The sequence below is a fragment of the Drosophila mauritiana genome, chromosome 3R (genome assembly GCF_004382145.1).
Source record: "Drosophila mauritiana strain mau12 chromosome 3R, ASM438214v1, whole genome shotgun sequence".
NCBI lineage: Eukaryota > Metazoa > Arthropoda > Insecta > Diptera > Drosophilidae > Drosophila > Drosophila mauritiana.
The window spans coordinates 13,702,059-13,725,667 of NC_046670.1; the positions used below are offsets into that span (position 1 = coordinate 13,702,059).

The following is a 23,609-nucleotide window of genomic DNA, read 5'->3' on the forward strand; positions in this document are numbered from 1 at the left end:
CAGCGCCGGGCAGGCATCCCGAATCCGCCAGACACACCAGTTCCGTACCGAGTTACCCAGCGAGCAGAAATCGCGAATTGCGAACAGCCAGAGAGCCAGAGTCAAGTGGTCAGTGCCAGTGACGTCAGGCCAAAGTAGGCCACCACCACCCATCGCTACCGCTTTAGCCAGCCAACGCCGCCCTGCGCATCCGCGTCATGGCCACCTCCTGTCGGCAGAGCAGAGTCCTGCCCATGTCCTTGCCCCTGCCCCTGGCCATCCCGCTGCCCCTGGTGCTGGTGCTATCGCTGCACCTGTCCGGCGTCTGCGGCGTCATCGATCGCCTGGTCGTGCAGACATCCTCCGGACCCGTGCGCGGTCGCTCCGTGACGGTGCAGGGCAGGGAGGTGCATGTCTACACGGGCATCCCCTACGCCAAGCCGCCCGTCGAGGACCTGCGCTTCCGAAAGCCGGTTCCCGCGGAGCCCTGGCACGGTGTCCTCGACGCCACACGGTTATCCGCCACCTGCGTCCAGGAGCGGTAAGTTTCAATTCAAGTTTGAACCAGATTATTACTAAAGTTATCAAATGTACAAGGGGTTTGCCATTAGAAATGTGTTCTTAGCAAGTAGTTACATAAATATTTCAAGATAAGATAGTTTCATAAGATCTAAAGAGCAAATCGATCTATCAAATGGCGTTAGCTGGGGTTTTTGCCAAAAACAGCGAATAAAGGGGGTCATATTTTTTCGGAAATACGAGAGATTTGTCATCACTGGCTTAGTGGGTATTTGGGGCTCAGAGGGGGCGGGCTGGAACGCTCCACTTTTGCATCTGACCTAGAAAGGAGAATCGCAGCCCGGCTGCAGCGGCAGCTCTCTGTTGACCTAACTGTTGCCAGTGACGTCATGCCGCATGCAAAAAGCCGGTCAAAACGGAAAAAGCCAATTGGAAACTTTGCTCAGCTTGTTGGCCCTGCCAATTGAAATCGCACATTGTTTACCCATTCAAACAATGTGAGGAGGGAAATGTATATTGTTTGTAGAGAGATACGTATGATGGATGCAGTTGAAATATTTAATTATATTCGGAACTTAACAGAGAGTTTTGCAAATTTACTGATTGTAGAGATTGCACTGGCTAACACTGTTGTTTAGCCGAAAATTTGCATAAAAGAATATGCCGTTTGATGTTTCTCTTTCGGAATCTTTTTGCAACTGTGTGTATAGAAAATCGTAAAGATACAGAGGAAATAAAAACATTCTACCCATTCCTCTTCCATTTATTTAATCAAACTCATTTGGTTTGCCATACTTTCGCTCTTGAAATAGAGAACCAAAGTTTTTCCGCACCCCAAAAGGAAAGCCATCCAATCGTGTGCGGCAAAAGGAAATTAGAAAAATATAGTGATAAAGGCGAATGTGGCAGCTGGCGCAGGAAACAGAAATCGTCTCTTCTCTCCGCCTCTGTGATAAATTACTTTTATGCGAAACGGCAAAGTTAATTTTAATGGACACGAAGCCAGACACACCTAAGCACACACACACATACACCCACCAGCATACGGGAATATACAAAGGTATCTATGGAGACGGACAGACAAATGCTGAGCTTTCTACGAATGCGTAGGGATATCGATTCGAGCGATTCAACATTTATAAAGCGGAATAACTATGTCAAATTGTGGGGGACTGAGCCCGGGACAACGGGGCGTATGTGAGTGAGCCAGTGTTTTTTTGTTTTGTGGGGAAATGAATCCCAGTGCCGGAGTGAAGTGGGCAAAACGGAAGAGAGAGCGAATAAAAATAAATAACACAGCTGGTTAGTTTTTCGTAATTGGCTTGACCGAATTCCAGATGGGGCACAAACAGCCTTTGATTTGCATATGGGTCACCAGCTAATCAAGAACTCTCCTCTCGCTCTTCTCCTTTCCTCCTTTCCCCACCGCCACCCAGTTACGAGTACTTCCCCGGCTTCTCCGGCGAGGAGATCTGGAACCCCAACACCAACGTGTCCGAGGACTGCCTCTACATAAATGTCTGGGCGCCGGCAAAGGCCCGACTTCGCCATGGGCGGGGTGCCAACGGGGGCGAGGTAAGTGTGAAAAGAAAATAGCAAATATATCTTGTGATGTACATATATGAATATGACACAATATATAAGTCAAGCAAGGATATGGCACTAAGGAATATCTCTTGTGCTTATCAATTTATTACCATAGCACCCCAATGGCAAACAGGCGGACACTGACCATCTCATCCACAACGGAAATCCGCAGAACACGACCAACGGACTGCCGATTCTGATCTGGATCTATGGCGGTGGCTTCATGACCGGATCGGCCACCCTGGACATCTACAATGCGGATATCATGGCCGCCGTGGGCAATGTGATAGTGGCCTCCTTCCAGTATCGAGTTGGCGCATTTGGGTTCCTGCACCTGGCGCCGGAAATGCCGTCGGAGTTCGCGGAAGAGGCGCCCGGCAATGTGGGCCTATGGGATCAGGCACTCGCCATTCGTTGGCTGAAGGACAACGCCCATGCTTTTGGCGGAAATCCGGAGTGGATGACCCTGTTCGGGGAGTCGGCTGGATCCAGTTCGGTGAATGCCCAGCTCATGTCGCCGGTGACCAGGGGCCTGGTCAAGCGGGGCATGATGCAGTCGGGCACCATGAACGCCCCCTGGAGCCACATGACCTCCGAGAAGGCCGTGGAGATCGGCAAGGCGCTGATCAACGACTGCAACTGCAATGCATCCATGCTGAAGGTAAGTCATACAGGATGTTACTACAAGTACAAAGCTTTTACTCACATTAGCATATTATGCTCTAAACTAATGGACCATTTGCGTATTCCCGCCTGCTTTCAGACCAATCCCGCTCACGTGATGAGCTGCATGCGTTCCGTGGACGCCAAGACCATATCGGTGCAGCAGTGGAACTCCTACTCGGGCATCCTCAGCTTCCCCTCGGCGCCCACCATCGATGGTGCGTTCCTGCCGGCGGATCCCATGACGCTGATGAAGACGGCGGATCTGAAGGACTACGACATCCTGATGGGAAATGTCAGGGATGAGGGTGAGTGTACTTACTTAAAGACCCGGTGCAGTACCTCCTCCTCCCCATCCACCTCATCCTCCTGCTAGTGACTTCATCACGACCATCCCGTGATCCACCTTCCTATCTCCCCTGGTTTTTTTCTGGGTCGTCCTTGCCGCCATTGTTGCATCCTCTGCGGCTGACGTCAGCGCTAAACTTTATCCGAAACAAAGTACTACCCATTGCCAATGTTGTTTGCCAAGCTTTTTAGCCCAGCTTCCTGCCCCTGCGCCCCGAAAAACTTTTACGCTGCAGCTCGGAGCTCTTCATCCATTTGAGATTTTATTACTTTTGTGCAACTATACGTATATATATATATATTTATACACACTTTTTGTTGTGGCCTGGCTGGCAGACAAAATGCATTTTATTCTCATCGTTTTATGGGCGGGAAGGTGGCTTAGCCGGGCTGCTTTTCAAAAATTTCCTCTGCCCATTTCGAGGACTCGTAATGCATTCGGTACTTTCTGTTGGCTCGAGTGCTTAATTTTTATGGTTTATTGCATGACACTGAGCGGCGAATCGAGGGGGTTAGTGGGTTTTGGGTTACGGATTTCGGGTTCTGCGTTTTGGGTTTCGAGGACTACGACTGGTAGTGGTTCTGCTGGTGGTGGTTACATTGTGCTCGGCTTCGTCCTGACTCGGCTGTCGCAGAACTGCACTTTGTATAATGTCCTGTATTGTTGGCTTTTACGGCTTTGCCTTTTGTTTTTTACCCCCTTTTTTGGCTTCGCCCACAAATTGCGAATTTTGTGAACTTTAAATTTCAAGTGCGGCAAGTGTAAATGGATTGCCGGCTTACGAGTATATATTGCAAGGTATTTTTAGTTAAGTAAACAGATACTTACGTGTCCTTACAACGAGATACCTTTCGGTGGTTAAATAGGTTAATCGTTCATTTTCTGTGAAGTTTAAACATATTGTTACTTTACCCGTTAAGAAGAAAGCTTTTCCGGACTTGGGATGTTCTACATGCTTATGCTACATTTTAAATTCCGAGTGTGGCATGTGTCAACGCACCGGAATTGCCGGAGTCAAAATACAGAAAAAAAATCCAAAATGCCGCCGAAACTTGCCAGACTCGCCCACGCGAATTGCGGTGACCCCGGGAAAAAAGGAAAAACATCCGAACGCACACACATACTATACACACACACACACACGCACAGGAATGTGGCGCTCAGCTGTGCGGGACGGCATCATAAATTATTTAAATATATATTCCGCTCAGGTGACAGCGGGGGGTGGTGGGCGATGGGTTGTGGGCGGTGGGTGGTGGGTGGTGTCAGTGTGGCGGTGGGAGGTCTGCGGAAAAGCGAAAGCAAAAAGCGAGCCCTCAACTTGATGGGCGGAACGGGACGCGTGAGTGGCACACGTGCCGCAGCATTATTGAGTGACAAAGGGGACGGGTTTTATTAAAGCGGGGCAGCAAACTATTAGTAATGAAAGTTGACTTAAAGTTCTGCTGTAATTATTTCGTATTACCTTTCGAGAAAAATGTTTAACCGCCATAAATTCCTATTACAACTTTTAAAGATTGGGGTCCATTTCAATTTAGAGTTTACATTTTGAAACCAAAATCAATTTATTATCACACCGAATAACTGAAATAAAATCAATAAGCTAAATAATCCGAATTCAGTGTAAAGTGCAGTATACAAATGACTGTGCAGGAAATATGTGTTTAAAATATAATTGAATTATTTATGTGGCAGAAGAAGCAAATGCATTTGCATTAAATCAGTATTAAATACATTTATTTTTATTGTTGCGGATTTGATTTTTAATTTATTTTCAAGTAGTTTTTTCGCAAAAGTTTTAATCCGATTATTTTATACGAACTGTATTTAAAACATGAGCAAGAAAGAGTTATTTGTTGTTAAATATTTTCCCATTTAATGCTCCAAGCCCCGGTTTTAAATTTGAAGCTACTAAAAGCTAGTTACTCAAGTAGATACTTAATCAGAATTTAAAATTGAAAATGCAACCATTTATTAGATAAATCGCCGTTAAGTGTGGTGGGAACCTGCCGTTCTGCGAAATGCTGCTGTTGATTCTCCCATCATTTTCCCCACTTTCCTTATCCGCAGTCACTGCCTGTTGTTTTTCCTCTCAATCTGGTGCGTAACTCTTTGTGTGCATTGTGCTGCCAGCTTTTCCGTGCCAGGCCGTGTAAGTGGCGCACTTGTAACAAATTTTCCGTTTGCGTTTTCCTTTTCTTATTATTTCGCGAGCCGCCACCGCAGGATGTCGTTGGGTGGTGTTGGGTGGCAGGTCCTTTTTGGGGGGCTGGGCTGTGTTTTTCGTATAAGAGATTGAGGAAGATTCTCGGGGCTTTTGTGCCAGTTCGTGCTTTGGCTTTCCTTTCGATTTTCTTGTTGCTGTTGGCCAGTCATCTACTGGCGCTGGTGTTTTTGGTGTTGCTGCTGCTAGTTGCTGTTGTTGCGGCTCCTGTCTTGCCAGGAGCAGAATAAGCCAGCACAGCAGACACGTGTGCTTTTCTGCTCACTTTCACTCATTGCTCACAGCTGCTGCTTTCCGCTGTCTCTCTGCTCCTGGCTCCTGCTCTCTCATCGCTCACCGTTCTCTTTTCTCTTTTTTCTCTTGGCCAAAAAGGTGTAGGTGTGCGTGCATGGCCGCCAGGCAACTGCCACCATTTTCCATGGGTACAAGTGCCGTTACTCAGCTGAGCGTGTGTGCGTGTGTGGGTTTGGCTCTGGTGTTTGTGCTAGTGTTTGTGAGTTCAAGGTCATCTAGCATTTGCAACAATACGAATACAAATTCAAATACATTACGATGAGCCGCGTACATGAAAGCATCCTATTCTGTTTGTTTTTGACAAATTCGCTCGCCCTTCGTCCCTATTACATACATATGTACATGCTATAAACATATTATATAAATATATATTTATATTTATTTGAGTGCGTTGGAGTGTGTGCGTCTGCCTAATGGTTATCCTAAATAAAATATTTGTGTAGTTCAACTAATTGACCTGCATGTGGTTTTAGCAAATTAGTTGGTATTTGGAAATGGATACGCAGTGCACTTTTAAATGTATTAAACACACGCCAAATTTAAACAATTTATAACAAATAACTTAATTTTACATCCCTTGAAACGATTTTGAGGTACTTTAATATCAAATGGAGAATTAACAATATTTCCAGAGCTGAGAAGCTTTCAAGTGCATCCCAAAAGTATGCAATGAACTCGAGACGTCAACTTTTCGCTGCTTAAATAATTCACTTTTGGTGGCAAGTCCTCTGACTTGCGACTTGCATGCCATCCTGCGTGAGTATGTGTGCGTGCCTTGCTGTGCTTGTTTGTGTTTGTATGTGTGTGTGTGGTGGTGCCTCCTTCGCTTGTGTGTGTGCAAGACAGCTTGTTTGCTCGTTAATTGCTTCGCGTTCCGAGACGGCCAACTTATCGCTGGCTCCGTAGTTGTAGTCCTGAGTCCTGAATTTCGCCTCTAGCGTTTCCAACGTTCCGCTGAATCAGTTGGGCCGCGTTGTTGTTGCTGCTGCTAACTCAATTATACACTCATTAAAACCGTATTTACATTTCGCTTATGTGTGTGAGGGAGTGAGTGAGATTTTCCGCAGAAAAACAGCACAGAAATTTGTGGCCACAGAGTGAGTGTGTTGTTGGCAATTTAATTAAAAGCGTATGCCCGACATACAGTAATATTTGAAAAGCGCAAGGTCGTTTCGGCGTGTAGTAAAATAATTTACCATGGTTATGCAGATTATACATATGACTTTTTCAAATCTGTGTGCTGTATGAATTGTGTTCCCATAACTCCATAAGATGCACCATTCAGGCGCTATTATATTATTCGATTTGAAAACCCTTAAGCGATCCATCCCGTCTTTAATGTAAATATATTTCCTGGCTCCCCCCCATCCTGTGGAAAGCATACTTATCGACTTTGGTAAGCGACCGTTTCAGGCAGCTCGTTCAATATTGTTTGCAATTCAAGTCAAAGCTCCTCGTGCCTGGCTTTGCATAAGGTTTTGACCTTAATGGAATCGAAGCAAACATAAACACAGTGGGCCAGCAAGATAAATTGGGAATGGGTTGCACGTGCCCTCGGCCCACACAAACACAGATACTCGACTATGTGTCCTGATGTTGCTGCCGCAAGTGTTGCTGCTGCTGCTGCTGCTGTTGCTGTTGTGTTGCTGTTGTGTTGCTGCCGTCGCCGCTCATAGGCAGCAATTATGGTTCGTTAGTGTGGCCCGTATTTGAAGTGTGCGACAAAGACAAAAGCCGGAGAGAACAACAACTGGGCCAACAACAAGTGCCATAAAAATTAAGTTAATAAAAGGCAACGACGAGCCGCTTTGTTCTATCGTCCTGCCTATTGTACCCCGTGTTTTAAAAGAGAAAGGTATTATTGTTTATGAGAAATCGTGTGATTTGTTTCCTAAAACTCCGCTTGATAACATAATATAACATTAAAGTATTAGAGTATTTCGATATTAGTTTATTTAGTGAATAGTCTGGCAGAAAAGGTATTCGATACATCATTCAGCTACTGCTGAGCTAGGGAAGTAACCAACCCTTCTAGCAGGCTGACTTCTAAGGAATAGGGTATGTGGCAGTCGACTTGACTTGTTTCTCATGCTTCTGTTTTTGTAGTGGGCACAAGTTTTGGTTTATTCTATTTTGCACTTACTTCTCCTCGGCTTCTGAAACTGTTATGATTGCTGCTGCTGCTGCTGTTGTAGGTGTTGCTGCTGCGCCTGTTGTTGGTGCGGCTGGTGGGTCTAAGGACTTGGGGTTAATGCTTAGCGCGGTGTCCTTGGCACGGCCCCTCCATTGTGAGTCGGCATCTTGAAGCGCCGCCTGTAGTGGTAATTGTTTTTCCAGATTGGCCAGCATCCCTCTTCGCGTCACTTTTCACCCAGCATTGTTATGACATGACCTCGCACGGGTTAAACATTTATTCCCCTTTTCTATTTCGCAGGCACTTACTTCTTGCTGTACGATTTCATCGATTACTTCGATAAGGACGATGCCACGGCCCTGCCACGGGACAAATACCTGGAAATTATGAACAACATTTTTGGCAAGGCAACGCAAGCGGAACGCGAGGCCATCATTTTCCAGGTAATTTTCAACTACGCACTGGCATTCTGTGATGAATAAGCAACTGCAAAAGACAGATGCACTGAAGATAATCTATTTTTTTTTTTTTTATATTATGCCAATTTGCATTTCAAGGCCTTAGCAATATCATATTATACCAATTTTATAATATTATATTTTATATTAGTATCCCATAAAACTTTGCTGATTTATTCTTGTGTATATTGTTTATATTTTTTTGAGTGCACTACCCCAATCCCCCGAAGTGCATTAGTGCAACGTGCGACTGCTCCGTGTCACCAGCAGCATCGCTGCATGTGCTAAACACGTTAAATGCGACGTCAACGGAGACGGCTGGCTGATTGAATTGCATTTAGTGGCTTTATTCATTTACTCTGCCCTGTCGCCGGTTAATTTCATTTTGCGGCATTCTGCGTCAGCAGTGGATATGCATTTGACAGTTTAGTCCGGACAAAATCCGGGATTAGCTGGCCCGGAATCCGTAGAGCTTATAAACGAACCAATTTCTCTAAAACAGCCCAATGGATATTGGCTAATTGGACAGCCAATTTCATTGTGTGGACGAGTGGAGACTTCGATCCCAATAAGTTGGCGAAAATTATGATTTTTGCATAGAAACATTTCATTTTAACCCAAAAACATTGAAACTTGTCACATATATAAATATTCTAAACTAAAGAGGAATATATTGAGGTAAACTCTTCTCTTCTTTTTCAGTATACCAGTTGGGAAGGCAATCCTGGCTATCAGAACCAGCAGCAAATCGGACGCGCCGTGGGCGATCACTTCTTCACCTGCCCCACCAACGAGTATGCCCAGGCTCTGGCGGAGCGAGGCGCCTCCGTGCACTACTACTACTTTACACACGTGAGTACCACATCGAGAGTGCCCACTGTATCCGGGCGAAATGGCCAGAACAGCCTGGCACCCATTAAATATTTCTCAGGCTTTGACACGTAAGATGGCGTTGAAGCGCGTGCGTCCAATCGGAATGCGGTCAAATGGGGCGCAAGTGGCGCAACGGCGCAAAAATCCACGCTGAAGCCACTGCAACGCAGGCAACTGCAATTTGCGTGTCATTAAAATTGCACACAAGGCTAATGGCAGGCAGCAGTCCGGCTCGGGCCCAAAGTGGATAACTGTCGCAAGTATTCGACACTACGAAAATGTTTGCTCAAGTCCAGATCATTTTTTTTTCACAATCTAAAACCATTTTTTTTTAAGTTGAGCCAACTGAAAAGCGTGCATAAACTATGCGCTTGCAGATACCTTCTGAGTTTCGTGTTCAAGCTGACTCATTTAGAAGGTATTCAATTATATTAAAAATGCTGAATTTCTCTCGATGTACTCCACAGTGGCTGCATCTTCGACGGAAGCAGTTACGGCTGCGTCAAATGTCAACGCTACCGTGTGAACGTTAATTATTAATGTTTGAATGATGGCGGGGCGTTTTCAAAAGCCGAAGTATGGTATATAACTAAGGGTTGAACCTCCTGAAAGCAGAGCTTGCGGCTAATCAGAGACACAGAAAGTGAAAGTACTTTAGGCTGAATGGGGTCAGAGCATACCCTAGTCAATTGCTTTTGACCGAGAATAACTCGAACATGAAGTCAAGTTAGCGTTATTCAATGGTGTATAATTATTCATGCTTGTAAAGGCTAAAGTTAAAGTTGGTTGTTAACTAATCAACGAAAAATACTCAGACTTGCTTAACTTTTCCTTCGAGCTGCATCGAAATTGATAAATAAAATTGGGTTTCAAGGCATAAGTAAATGCCATTTTTTTAAAGAGCTAGAATTAAGTGCTGTGTTACCGATATTACTGGCCAATTAATCCATCAACCAGGAAATTACTGTATTTCTTATGATTGTGATGATTGAAAAATCATTGATAGTGAATGAAGATATCATCCCTGTCCTTTGTCGTGTGCAATTTTGCGTAGCGTGTCCGACCACTTCGTGTGGATTTTTCAATTAATCAAGCAATTTGTTGAAGACAGCTACAACGCGTGCAACAATCCGTTGATTGGACTTCATAATGTCACACGTATGGGGGCAAGGGTCTCTGTCGCAGTTGTTTTTGCTGTTGTTGAGCTAGCAGGCAACCTTGGCCGCCATAATTATGGTAACCAAAAGTTTCACGCAACTCACGCCCACCCGAGAGTGAAGAACCCTCGCACAGACACACATACTAAGAAACGCCCCACGTTGGGCGCCAATTAAACTGTACGCACACGCACAGGCTCAGGATGTTGGCTGCGGGCAGACACAACAACTATACAACTACAAAGCAGCTAAGAGGGAACAGGGCAAGAAATCGTTACTGGATCACGACCCTACGAAAGGGGCCAGGAGCATGGGAAAGCAGAGTCGACTAATGAAACTTCAATTTACGAGGTCACGGCCCGCATGCCCTGCACGTGTGGGGCATAATTTTAGTCAGTTATTTGTTTAAATGACTTTAGCTGCGGTGCCTGCTGCCGTCGATTGATATCGGCTGCTTGCACACCCAGTTGGATCGGCCTAATGATTAACAAATACGCAGCTCTTACAATGCGTATACACAGAGTGGTCTGTAATATGTATTGATTTTCGTTCGGCCGGCTTCGATATTGACCTATAATAAGTGGTAATTTGGCCGAACAAATCACTGCAGTACGCAAATCAATATTACGCATACGCAGCGTAGAAATTAGTAGGCGGTACTCTTACGACACACATATCTCTGGTGTTGGGGGACTTGAGTTTTCCTTAGGAAGAAAATGCACAATATATTTATATCTTCCTTGCAATCAATATGTTTCCACATCACTCGTTAGTTTATCAAATAGCCAATATGCTCTTCACTTTTGATGTTCGGTTAATATTTACGCCAGTTTACAGTGATAATCAAACTGTTTTACCCGTCGAGTCGTTGCTCCTTCCGGCTGATTGCACAATATGCAAAATTTAGTGCGTGCGGGGTGCCAGTTTGACTGCATTGTTTATACCAAATCGCCCGTTAATAATCCAATAGACCAGCAGCGCCAGCAGTTGACAGGCAGAAGCTGACCGGTTGGTGCCACCCTCGAAATGGAAATGAGAGCAAATGAAATTAGTTTTAATTACAGCCGTCAAGTTGCAGCCATTCGCCGCTGACTACTGCAGCGTGCAACGTGCCTGGCACTTAAATAAGTTTTCCTGCTCCACTGTTCCTCCTGCTTTTCCTGCTCCTACTGGTTGTACTCCACTCCACTCTACTCCACTGTAGTTCGCTACTCCTCTCGACTTTCGACTGTGGCGTTTCTCATTATGTCCTACGAGTCCAAGTTTCACTGCTGTTTGCAATTTTGCGCTTAAATCAAAAAAGTTTAGTTCTCCGCTCCGGCTGCGTACAATTTTTCATTATTTGCACGAAAAGGCGTAAGGACTGCAGGACTTTTATGTTATGTGTGTACGTACTACTTTATATAGGGGACGTGTGTCCTGACAGCCAACGACCAAGTCGCATAAATTTCCAACAACTTGGCAGGAGCAGAAGGAGCAAAAGCAGCGGCCCGCATTACCAGAATTACCCATGGCGTATCCCGGACACTATTCATTATGCGACTTGGCACTTGGCTGCCAGCCTGTCAAGGTGCAGCTCAAGCAGAGCCCGACTGTGGCCAACTCAAGTTGAATGGTTAAGTGGTTAGCCCTCAGCTTTCAGTTCTCAGCCCTCAGCTCTTGGCTTTCAGCTCTTGGATAGGCTTAATGGTCAGCAGGATCGTATAGGCAGGTTTTGGTTTTTCGCTTTGCATAAGATTGCATTTAACAAGGGGATTGCCTAATTAGCATTTGGGCTGGTGTTGCTGTCCAGAGAATGAAAATCAGCCCGATGGTAGGAAAGGGTAAGGACGGCTAGCAACTTTAATGGGCAGAAAGTTTTCCTCTGATATAGCTACATTTAAGTATCAGTATAAGCTGCATACATAGTGAATTATTAAGAAATCTTCCCATTATAAAACATTCTATCTAATATTACTGAAAGTATCGTTCCAAGAGAATTCTAGGCTTAAATAGTTAAGAACTAGATATTAACTAGTTAATTTTAAAGCTTAATTTCGCACAATTTAATTTAGGCGTTCAGTTACTTAGATGTTACTTGGTTTTCTTCAAGAATATGCGCCTGCACACGTGGTCCATCGTACATCATGGCGTATACGCAACGTGGTCGCCCGTGCACGTAGCTAGTGCAACAGCCTGTCTTGCGATTCCGCATCCCCAGATGCAGTTGCAGTGCAAACTGCTGTGAGATACGTGAAATGGCGCCACACGAGGGCATTTAATGCCGCTGCCTGTCAAGGGCGACAGAGTTTTGGGACTGAAATACTGAAACTCAGAGCTGGCAGTCGACCAGGCGTTTACTTATTTATTCATTCGTCCTTTTTTTTCGGCGTTCCAGTGCGCTGCATGCTGCGACAATATTTACCATTAACAGCGAACGCCAGCGAGCAGGCGAGCGAAATCAAATAAATAAATAAAAAGGGTAGATGTTTATCTGCATAATTTCCGGCGGAGTTTACGACAGCGTGGCGCTGTGCTCTCATTTTTCGACGGTCCCATTTTCACGGCTTTTCCTTGGCTTTTCTAGCCTTATTCAATTTCTTATTTGTACGCTTTTGCTTTTTTTTTGCAGCGCACAAGCACCTCGTTGTGGGGCGAATGGATGGGCGTGCTGCACGGCGATGAGATCGAGTACTTCTTTGGCCAGCCGCTGAACAACTCCCTGCAGTATCGACCTGTGGAGCGTGAGCTGGGCAAGCGTATGCTCAGTGCGGTCATCGAGTTTGCCAAGACGGGGTGAGTTTTGTGCGCCAAGCTTTTCACCAAGAGCTTTTATTCGGTTTTATAGCAAGCCTAGCCGAGTTTCACACTCGTTTGCCATAAGGAAAGCTTTTACTAAAGCCCAACCATTTCAGAAATCCCGCACAGGATGGCGAGGAGTGGCCCAACTTCTCCAAGGAGGATCCCGTCTACTATATTTTCAGCACCGACGATAAGATCGAGAAATTGGCCAGGGGTCCTTTGGCGGCTCGCTGCTCGTTCTGGAACGATTACTTGCCAAAAGTCAGGAGTTGGGCAGGTGAGTGATACCAACTCCTTCTGTAAATGCCCCACACACTCCGATCCAAATGTGAATGAAAGTACAGTCATAGTTGGAGGTTTCTGTTTGCCATTGTATTGCTCTATCGGTGTTCTTTCTTTGGCTTCAGTTGTGTTGTGTCGATGTCGTTTTGTGTGTGTGTGTTTGGCATACAATTAACATAAATTTGGTATTCGCTACGATATATCGTAAAAAACGGCATAAAGTCAGCTAATGGCTGTCGGCATCATCGGCACCACACCTTAAGGCGGACTGGGATTCGGTTCCCTCCGAACGCTGGGTTAACACTGGTCAGGCAAAACATACGAGTCCGGAGTGGATTATTCACTTCGATAATGTACCTGTGATAACGGCGATTAAAGTGCCAACCTATCCCAAGCCTTTCTTTCGAGAGTCTCTGGACAAAAGTGAGTGTCAATGGTCGTCCAAGTCCGAAATGTTAAACACTTACCGTTCGAATGATTAATGGTTAACTCAGAGCTGCAGAGAGAAAAATACGTTCACAAAAATGGTAGTTAACAGAATTGGAGTTTAAATGAGAAAATTGAGATCTCAGAAGGAGAATTTAAATATATTTAATATTTAAGAGGGTTGTTGAATTTAAAGAAAATGTTTTGTCATTAATTGGTTAAAGTAAAAAAATCGTAAATAATTCGTAATTATTAATTTTTCTTATTTAAATTGTATTGATAAAATATAATATTGTCAATTCTTATCAGTAGCCATTTTGGTAAATATTCCAAGCCAATAACAGTTTTTCTTAACAAAGTATTTATGGTACAAATTTTTTTCAGTGCCTTAAACACTTAAAACCCTTTGAAGCTCCTTCCTTTTTCACTTAGTGGAAGTCGTGAGTCAGAGTGGCTGACGCGACTGATTCGGTGAAAGATTTTTAGTTATGCTTTTGAATTTATTTCATTTATGCGTAGCATCATTCCGCCGACCGCATTTTTAATTTATGGCAGTGTCAGCTTTTCAAAATGTGCACATCAATCAGGAAAATGAGTTGCGAGACAGATCGGACGACTGACCGAGAAAAGAAATGTAAATATGCATATAAGCCTGGCCCTGACAATGATCAATGACGAGGCCCGTACAAGTCTCTAGTTATATAGATTAGCTGCGAGTCCGGTGGGCGTTGTGGCTTTTTATGTTTGCACTTAAAGCCTTAAAAGTTGTGGAGCCATTAAAGTTTATGGGCTTTGGGTGAAAGATCACCATCGCAGAGGGCCGCGCCACCAAGTCTGGCTCGCAATCTGACCAGCAAATCGATGAGTGGCACAAAAGAAAATTACTGTCTCACAAATTAATAAAAACTTAATTTATGCTAATTAACCGTATTGGTTTTAGGAGCTAATTTTGGTTTTCAGTTTTACATAAATCCGATCGATCGGGTATGCAAATGAGCCTGGGGGAACGAACCGAGGATTTGGGGAGAGCAGCTAGATAGCTCCCTCCCCTCTTAGTGCAGCTATCTCCCCAATCGATCATTTGACGGGTATTCGAATATACACATATGTACATATATGACAAGCTCTACTTTTGATCTGGCTGCGGTAAAAGTTTGCCACTTAGCACCCGAAGATCTATCCCCATTTTCTACCCCGCGAAAGAGCGGGGCAAACAGGTTTTGTTTTGGCAAATTAATTAATTTGCATTTGTATATGTAGCGGTGTATTCTTTGTCGCCAACAGCGCTTGCCAACAATGCTTCCCATTTGCCTTAATGGCCATTTAAAATTTCACCCCAGATCTAGTTTGAGTTAATCCCATACAATGGGAACTGGAACTGGTCGTCCTGCTGTTTCTACCAGACACGCTGGCACCGCTGGAATCGAGAAATGTCACCGGCCGCGATAAATAAACGATCGCCGTGTCATAACTCAGGCGCACGCGTTGAGATACGGATTAAAGACCTGTAGCTTGTAGATACAATATCTTTTGCATTTGTATGGCCTTTTCTCTTTGGATTCGGTGCGGTGCGGTTTGGATCGCTTCGCATCGCTCCGTTTCGTTTCGTTTTTTGGCTTTTAGCGACACGTGTTTCAAATATGTATGATCGGCGTATTTAATTTGTATGTGGTTTTTGTTGCGGCTGTGCCAATTTATTTCTTCATTATCTGAATGGTATAATCTATGGTTTGGCCAGCCTTTTAAATTCAAATTAGCAAAAATTAAATGCACGCGACAGAGTGGCTCGAGAAATATGAACAATTCGGATATTATAAAGGCGATTTATTGCCTAGCTCTAACCGAAGATTGATTTCGAAATTGATTTGCTTCGCTTTGTTTTATTGCCTTGCTTGATTTTAACTCATTTTGCACACTTGCACTTCACCTCACGCGGATTATAAATTATAAGTCGTTGAGCAAGTTATCCCTGTACTTTGGGCAGCGCTCTGAAATACTAAAAGCCTTAAAATTGAACACTTCGCCGGTCTTTGGGCCTGGTTTGGCGTGTTGAAATCTGATCGCCGGCCGGGCCATTTGAAGTTTGTATCTTGCCTGGTTTGTTGTGGCCAAACAACTTTCGAATGAATTAGCACACGAATTTTGACTTAATCTATGTTTGCATAAATGTAAAAAAAATGTTATGATACAACAATGCAAAGCAGTTCGTTCTGCGGGACTTTTTGGCGGTGCAAGGTAAGTTGGCCCAAAGATCTCCCTAAGTATTTTCTTTTCATTCCCAATGCACCGAAACTCGCACCGAAAACCAAACTTGCTTTTCTTCCTTTTGAGTGTACCCTTACATGTCCATATTTTATTTGTTTGGCTTCACGATACCAGAGCTGTTGAGTGGAGGACATTGCTATGTTTAGCGAGAAGATAGATAGTTTATGCCTTGGATGACTTTTTCAGAACCGCCCACATACATACACAATCATTATTGATCCTCCGCAATCTGCGCTTGAAAATAAACTCCATTATCTTTATCTCTTACTAGGTACTTGCGATGGCGATTCGGGAAGTGCTTCCATATCCCCGAGGCTCCAGCTCCTTGGAATCGCTGCTCTGATCTACATCTGCGCCGCATTGAGAACCAAAAGGGTTTTCTAAAAGAAAACCACTCCCGGAAAATACGACATATACACACACACTGGAACACACACACACACCCCATCACAGCCACAACCATACACACTTAAAGTTAGAACACGTATATTAATAAAATGTAGCAAACAGAGGGAAACTAAATTTTTAGTAGGCGCAGACATTTGTGTAGGAGCAGGTGATTTGTTTACAGAACTTAGTAGGATCGGTTTGAGCAATTCGATGGCAATTGCTGAACATTTGTAAATTGAACTTAGAGCTCTACGCACCCCTAGGCAGTCAGATGGTCGGGCAGGGTCCTTTGAAGGACTCTGGACATCCTGGCCAGACTCCAGAGACCACTGTAGCCACATGCCACTTGCCACGCGCCATAGGCCAGGCCCAAACCAAATTGTTTTTTGTGGAGCACAATGCTAAATCGCTTAATTTGAAAAATTGGCCAAGGGATGGGCGGAATTTTTGATAAATATTAATGCAGATAGAACTCAAATGTTTGTCATTTTGCCTTTGTGGCAGCCAAAAAGAAACAAAGTTTACAGATACTCGTTTACCGAACGGAAAACTCGCTCAGATGACAGACACTTTTTTGCCATGCCCACATTCTTGAGCGATATTTGAGCGCATTTAATGGCACAATTTTAGCATTCAGTTCAAACCGAAAAAAGTCCTTGTTGCCTGAAGATAGTTGGCCAAATTGCATTGGTTTCATGCTTAGGTGAGGGTTCGTTTGATTTCGATTCACATTCCAAAGGAAAACTACACTCGAAAATTGTAACCACTCGATTCTTATGAGAAAACCCAAATGGACATTTTCGGAAAATCAACAATTGTATTGTACAAAAATTGGCATTGGTTTATTAGAAGAAGAAAACTAGAAGTTAAAACCAAAAAAAAAACGAGGAATAGTAGCCCCAAATCAAGCACTACACAAGACAAATTTTTTCGAAACGAACAAAGCGAAACAAATTGAACAAATTGTAATAAAGAATCGATCGAAAATGAGATTTAAGCGTAGTACGGGGCAAAGACGAAGATGATATTTATAATGCAAAACATATCAGTATATTATTGTATTTGTACTAAACGTTTTACAAATTGGCTTAGTGAGAAAATTGGACGGAGGAAGATGAAATGATTTAATACTAAATAATGGTAATTAGAAATTTTATACACATAGCGAAATTGGATCAATGATTAACACAAAACGTATTGTATGATGAGTAACGTATATGTACTTGGTATGTCTATATCTATAAATAAATATTGTTCAAAACGTAAATCCAAAAAATGAAAGATCATTGTCAACCCTAGAGTTCAGTGTGTGTCGCAGACTAAATGAGAGATAATGAGTAAAAGTAAAAGTAAACGTAAACGTAATCGTAATTGTAACCCGTAATCGTAACCGTACTCTGTAATCGTATTAAAGGCATATCAATATGTATTAACTATGGAAATCGAAAACCTTTCGAAATTTATTAAGGTAAGCCACACTGATATTAATTAAGTTATTTTTATCAACAATTATTATAATACCACACACTATCTGATAATACATAGATTCAAAAAGTATTAGACTTATGAAGAACAACAACATTAACTGTTTGCTAACATTTGAAAGTTTTAAAACCAACCAATAAATAAGAAAACCCTAAACCCTAAACCAAAAGTAAAACCACATGGGAAACCCAATCAAATAAGCGATTATTGAATTGTATTGTATTAGGTATGAACTGTGGTCGAGGCCTACTGAGCGATGTTCGCTTTCAACTGTAGCATCTAGGAAAATTTATGTGACCCTCTAGCCAGGTGACGAATGCACTTAGGACACTGTATTCGATTCCGTTATATCTGATACTACTCGTACTCAACACCAATGCAAGCAACGATAGCAAGCCACTCACTTAGAAATCTCCCCATAGTTATACGACAATTGCACCACGATTAACGAATAATTCAACAATTGAGCGAGAAGCGAAAGGGAAGAATCAGCAGATCCACAAGGCATTCCTAAGTTATGCATTACTTTAAATACTTCTTAAAGGGACAAACAACAAGACAAGAACAACTAACAAAACGAAAACAAGCAAGCAAACAAACAAATAATAACACTGCATGATGCAAATTAATAACTTAAACAAAAGGATTTTTTAAATATATGTGGAACATTTATATTTTTATACCATGCAAGAAGCGAAATGAAAACAAAAACCGAAATTGCGTAAAAAGGAAGTATTAACAAACGATAAATAACTTTAAAATTTTGTACTAATCCATTGTCTAAAACTGTGGACACGAAAATGTGTGAGACGAACTCCAAGATGACTAGCTTTAATCCCTATTCCCTATCCCTATGATTGCACCACGTTCGCCTCTTAACCGAAATACCGATAAAAAAAATGGAAAAAAAAGTAAATAAACCTAGGTATATAAAGTAAACGATTCCAAGACTAGACTTGAAAGTTAATCCATTCAGTAGAGACGAGTGGGCCAAAGCGAGTGCTGCCTGTGACCCGATCACGCCCACTTGGCCGGCCTCCAAGGTCAGGTGGGATCACGAGGTCAGAGGTCATCAGAGGCAGTATTTACTGTGCGTCCACTCACGGTGAGCATAGAGTTAATGAATATCACACAGAAAATACACCAGTTTACCGTGTATTATGCCTTCTGCCTTCGAAAAAAAAGAGAAGTGAAAAGTACTCATTCTACGACTACGTTGATATTACCATTTATATGCATTTCCAACCTCCCCTCTTATTTTCGTCTCACCCGAAATTAGGAATATTTTTTTGTCATTTTGCATGGTTTTCGGCTCAAGCCAAAGAATTGACAATATAATATTTCGCCTTAGAAGCAAAGGAGCAAACGAATTAAAGACAAATTCCAAGTGTTATGCTTATAGATCTAAATTTTTATACATGGACATGGACACTTCGTCGTCTGATTTTTTGGTAAACGTGCACTAATCGCTACTCGTATGATTTGTACAGATTATTGCTTTCGTTGCGGTTCTTCCAGGTCATCTTTATAAAGTATATTATATATATATTAATGTAAACGATAGGACAACCACACACACGCACCCACTCACTCTCACACGAACACATCTCAGTGTGCTTTTGCTGTAGTAGTCTGCCAATTGTAAAAGAATTTATATATAAACGAATCGAAACGGAAACGGAACCACTCATATTCTAATTTATGATAATAATGAAAGCATGCTGGTCACACTTAAACACACACGCATACCCCCACAAGCCAACACACATGCACACACAGCCAGAAACTCTTCATAGAAGGACGAAGCGTAGGAATAGGAAATACATACATGAGCAGGATCCTTAGACGGTTAATGTGTTTGTGTTTTGTATAAAACAGCGACACCCAAACCGGTGTAGAGGAAACATAGTTCAAGTTTTTGTTTATTGTGTATTAAGAACAAGTTAAAAATTGTATCAGCTACGACATCTGATAATAAAATCGAAATCTAGGTGGTAGACAAAACTCTCTGTACAATGTAATAAATATGTTGATTGCTATACAATAGACTACAATACACACTCACAGAAAGCAAGAAAAATATAAATCTGAATCTGATAAAGTTAAAATACCATAAAACTGAAGAAACCAGGCACAGAAATGCATTTGACATCACAACAATTCTCACAATTAGTCTTAAAGGCAGAGGAGAGGTTTAGTAACTTAAATACAGAGTCTTTTATGTATAAAAATCAAATACATATCAATATATGGCCTATGGTTTATTTAGTTTAATTATATATTATGAATAGCACACTCGAAAGCAGCAGGTGTGCAGTAAGGCTCTGATTTATGACTTTTTAAGTAGGCAATTTGTAAAAATTAAGCAGCAAGCAACACAATACAAGCAGATACAAGCCAGAGAACGGAAAACAAAACAAATTGTGGTTAAATATGTGTTCTTACTTGTTAGTGGTAATAAAACAAAGGTAAAAGTTTAACAAACGCAAATTAAGCAAACCAAACTGTAATTATAACTGTTAGCTTTTAATCATGCCAAGCATTTTCCGTTCGATTCCCCCGAATTTCGTTGCGAAAACTCGCTTGAAACCCTATGTTTTCACTTAGAACACACGGATTAGCTTATATTGCAAACTGTAGTGGCCCCAAACAACACACTCACACACCCATGGGAGCACCCACACGACGACAACTGCCCGTTTGAGTAATGTGTAATGGCTATGGAACTACTTAATGGCTAACAAACACTCGTCGCGGGCAGCACTAATGCAAATAAAGTTAAAAGGTAGCTAAAAATAACAACTAAGACCACTTTTGCTCGAGCAAAAGAGCAAAAGTCACGAGCAGATCGAAAATTAATAAATCGAAACTCATAAAAGTGGACACAGACACCCAAACACATACTCGTGCAGTTAGTACAATGGCAGCTCCAAAAGTCCTCATCTTGTGTTCCAAATTTGAATATATATTATATACATATGATTTGATGGCGACGCTTTAGTGTTCAGCAAAAGTAAACAAATATGAAACCGAAAATTAATGCAGAATTCTATTTAATGTATATGACGATGTTTGTTTGTGTGTCAATGACGGAACGTTGTTAACGATTAAATTATAATTATTATTGTCGCAGAACTTACTTTAAATTCAAGGAAGACGAAATGGAAGATCGTTTCGCGCAGACGACAGATAACATATGCAAAACATAATTGCTGTTTTAAGATATTAACTATATATAAATAAATATATATATATACAGACATACATCTAGATTGAAAATATGACATGAGCATACAAAATGTAGGGATCATTTTACTGAATATTATATACATACTACTACATATAATCGAAACCAAAAACAATTCTGCTAAACAAAGAAAAATAAAACCACAATTGAAATGCTAAATGTAATACGATTACCGAAACTCAAGAGAAAGTAAGAAACTACCAAGAGAAAAAGTAATGTGTAAACAATTGAAGCCCGCATTGAAGCAGCATAAAGAATACAAAAATTTAAGTGAAATTATATTACGAAATATATTGTATATCGATACAAGATGGATACAAGTAAAATACAAATAAAACTCATGTATCATGTACTAAACAAACAGCAACTCGCTTTTATTTCCCGCCCCAACCGTCGATCATTTCCCAATGGCATTTGCACCTTTGTCCACATTTTTCCATATTTTTCCAGTAAGTCATTATCGGCTTCAGGAAGCGCCTCTCATCTGAGACAACAGCTCTATCACTCCGACTTAGCGTCTGCTAATTACACGGCACTTTGCATTTGCATTAAATCAATAAAACTGAAATGATAAACACCAAATAAAATCGCGTACTTAACCGCCCGCCCAGCCGAAGTGCAGAAAACTTAATTTATGATGCATATAAATCCACAATTATGCCGCCACTTCCGCATGCCGACTGCAGGCCGAAATATGCAAATTAATCACGGCAAATTAAAACGAAAGGTGCCCCATAAAAGACCATGGTGACCACAGTGCCGCCGCCCGTCTCCCTAATTTGCGTGCCAACATTTGTCAATTTGCCCGGGGTTCAGGGCTCCATTTACGGTCGCCATTTCGCATCCGTAGTAAAAGTTAATGTGGCCCCGACCCGAGACTAAGCCTGAGCACTGTGGAAAGTCTATCTCGTTGTGGTTCAGTGGGTAACGAATATTGCATACTCTGCTCGGGAATCATAGGAAAATATTCATCTTCCAATTCATTTGTTCATCTGAGTGTATACAGTTGTTTATATTTCTTTTTGGAATTATCATAATTTACATTATTGATGCAGATGTTATGGTGCCTTCGTATTATCTTACATTCTTGAATTTTAAATATTATATTTATATCGCTTAGTTATTTTTTGTTGTCCGATAGAGAAAACTTTCTTTTCAAAAATATATAAATAAATTAAACTTTTATAATTTAAACCTTATTTAAGCTGCAGAAATTTTGTAGGTAATACAAAACTTCCTTTTATCGTTTCAAAAAATGCTAGGCCATTAAGTTTTTATGTTTTTTGCATCATGCCAGAAATTTGTCGAAGAAACGAGAGGCTTGAATATCGTAAACTTTCGAAAACTGAAGGACCTTTTTATAAAAAGAGTATGCAAAGGAAGAAGGTGCATTGTCATTAGGGCCAACGCGACTGCGACTCAAAAGAGCCGACAGCTTTGTAAATGCAAATTAGACCTGCAGTCGGCGGATACTTTATTTGAGTATTTGAGTACATAGTCGTTAAGTCTCTTTATGCCCGGTTTATCTAGTAATGTTTATGCTATTTCTGTATCTTCTTTTGCAGAATTTGCGCAGCACATAACCCAGGTGGCTACCTCGACGTTTGTCTACCTGAAGACCTGGCTAATTAGTGGCTAAATTAAGTGTTATTTAAATACCTCTAACCAAAATGTTAATAGTTATCAGGGCACCATTCATATTACTTCCTCGGAAAGCAACGGAAAGTCTGATTGAAGGATAGTTAGGCTAAGAAACGGAAACCAGTGATACAAATTTGATAACGAGAGACTATAAAGAAGACAGAATATGGAGAAGAGGACGAATTTAGGAATCCAGGTCTTCGAAAGGCAGTTTAAAACTGAGTAGTTTTGTAAGATGTTGACAGAGGAAAAGTGCTGGACACCCTCACACGCTTTGAAAACTCGTACTTCCCCCGCTTAACTTATTCACCAGAAAAACAAATAAAATTGTTCCACTTGATTGATGCAAACGCTGGCTATTTGCGAAGTTTTGTGTATTTCCGTTTCTAGCCGGTTTCACAGACGCCATTACTTAGTTTTAATTGATCCGCGGACAATCGCCGAGCGGAGTTAATCTTGCGATCAAATAGGTTTTTACACGCGAAAGGCAGCAGCGGCAGCAACAGCAGCCTTCAACCTGACATATGAATAATTTAAATTTCGCTGTATGCCGTGCTGCGACTCGATAAACCAACCAAGATGAGAAGTAGAGAAGTCGAGATGTCGAGCCAACTCGTAGTCGAATCGAATCGATGAGCCAAAGCCGGCGCAGACTTCTTGGCAACGTTCCTGTCCATTGACCCAGCATGGAGCCGCGAAAGAAGCCCTCGTTAACTGGCTATCAGATGCTCCAATGAAAAACTCTTGGCCCGTCATAATAAGTCGGGATGAAAGGCGCACTCTATATATACAAACATAGGTAACACATATACATATGTATATTGGCCAGATAAATGAGCCAGCGCACGGCGGAGA

General features: G+C 42.1%; 1 protein-coding gene across 2 annotated transcripts; it reads left to right on the forward strand.

Moving 5' to 3' along the window:
* The first annotated feature begins 102 nt into the window (after positions 1–102).
* On the forward strand, positions 103–23,047 carry LOC117142764 (acetylcholinesterase). Of its 2 annotated transcripts, none has more exons than XM_033306946.1 (9): positions 103–520; positions 1,935–2,073; positions 2,201–2,746; positions 2,849–3,056; positions 8,050–8,192; positions 8,910–9,059; positions 12,849–13,012; positions 13,132–13,295; positions 22,679–23,047. In XM_033306946.1, exons 1-9 carry the CDS (start codon positions 198–200, stop codon positions 22,750–22,752), a joined length of 1,911 nt encoding a protein of 636 aa, XP_033162837.1. In that variant the 5' UTR covers positions 103–197; the 3' UTR covers positions 22,753–23,047. The 2 variants fall into 2 exon arrangements, with proteins under 2 accessions (XP_033162837.1, XP_033162836.1); XM_033306945.1 differs by lacking the exon at positions 22,679–23,047 and adding an exon at positions 16,263–20,879.
* The last annotated feature ends 562 nt before the right edge of the window (positions 23,048–23,609 follow it).

What these genes read in the sequence shown, in the direction of transcription:
- LOC117142764 (XM_033306945.1), top strand. Translation starts at nt 198, where the DNA reads ATGGCCACCTCCTGTCGGCAGAGCAGAGTCCTGCCCATGTCCTTGCCC. An exon ending in GCCACCTGCGTCCAGGAGCG is followed by an intron (nt 521 to 1,934) that starts GTAAGTTTCAAT and finishes ACCGCCACCCAG; the next exon opens with TTACGAGTACTTCCCCGGCT. An exon ending in GCAATGCATCCATGCTGAAG is followed by an intron (nt 2,747 to 2,848) that starts GTAAGTCATACA and finishes GCCTGCTTTCAG; the next exon opens with ACCAATCCCGCTCACGTGAT.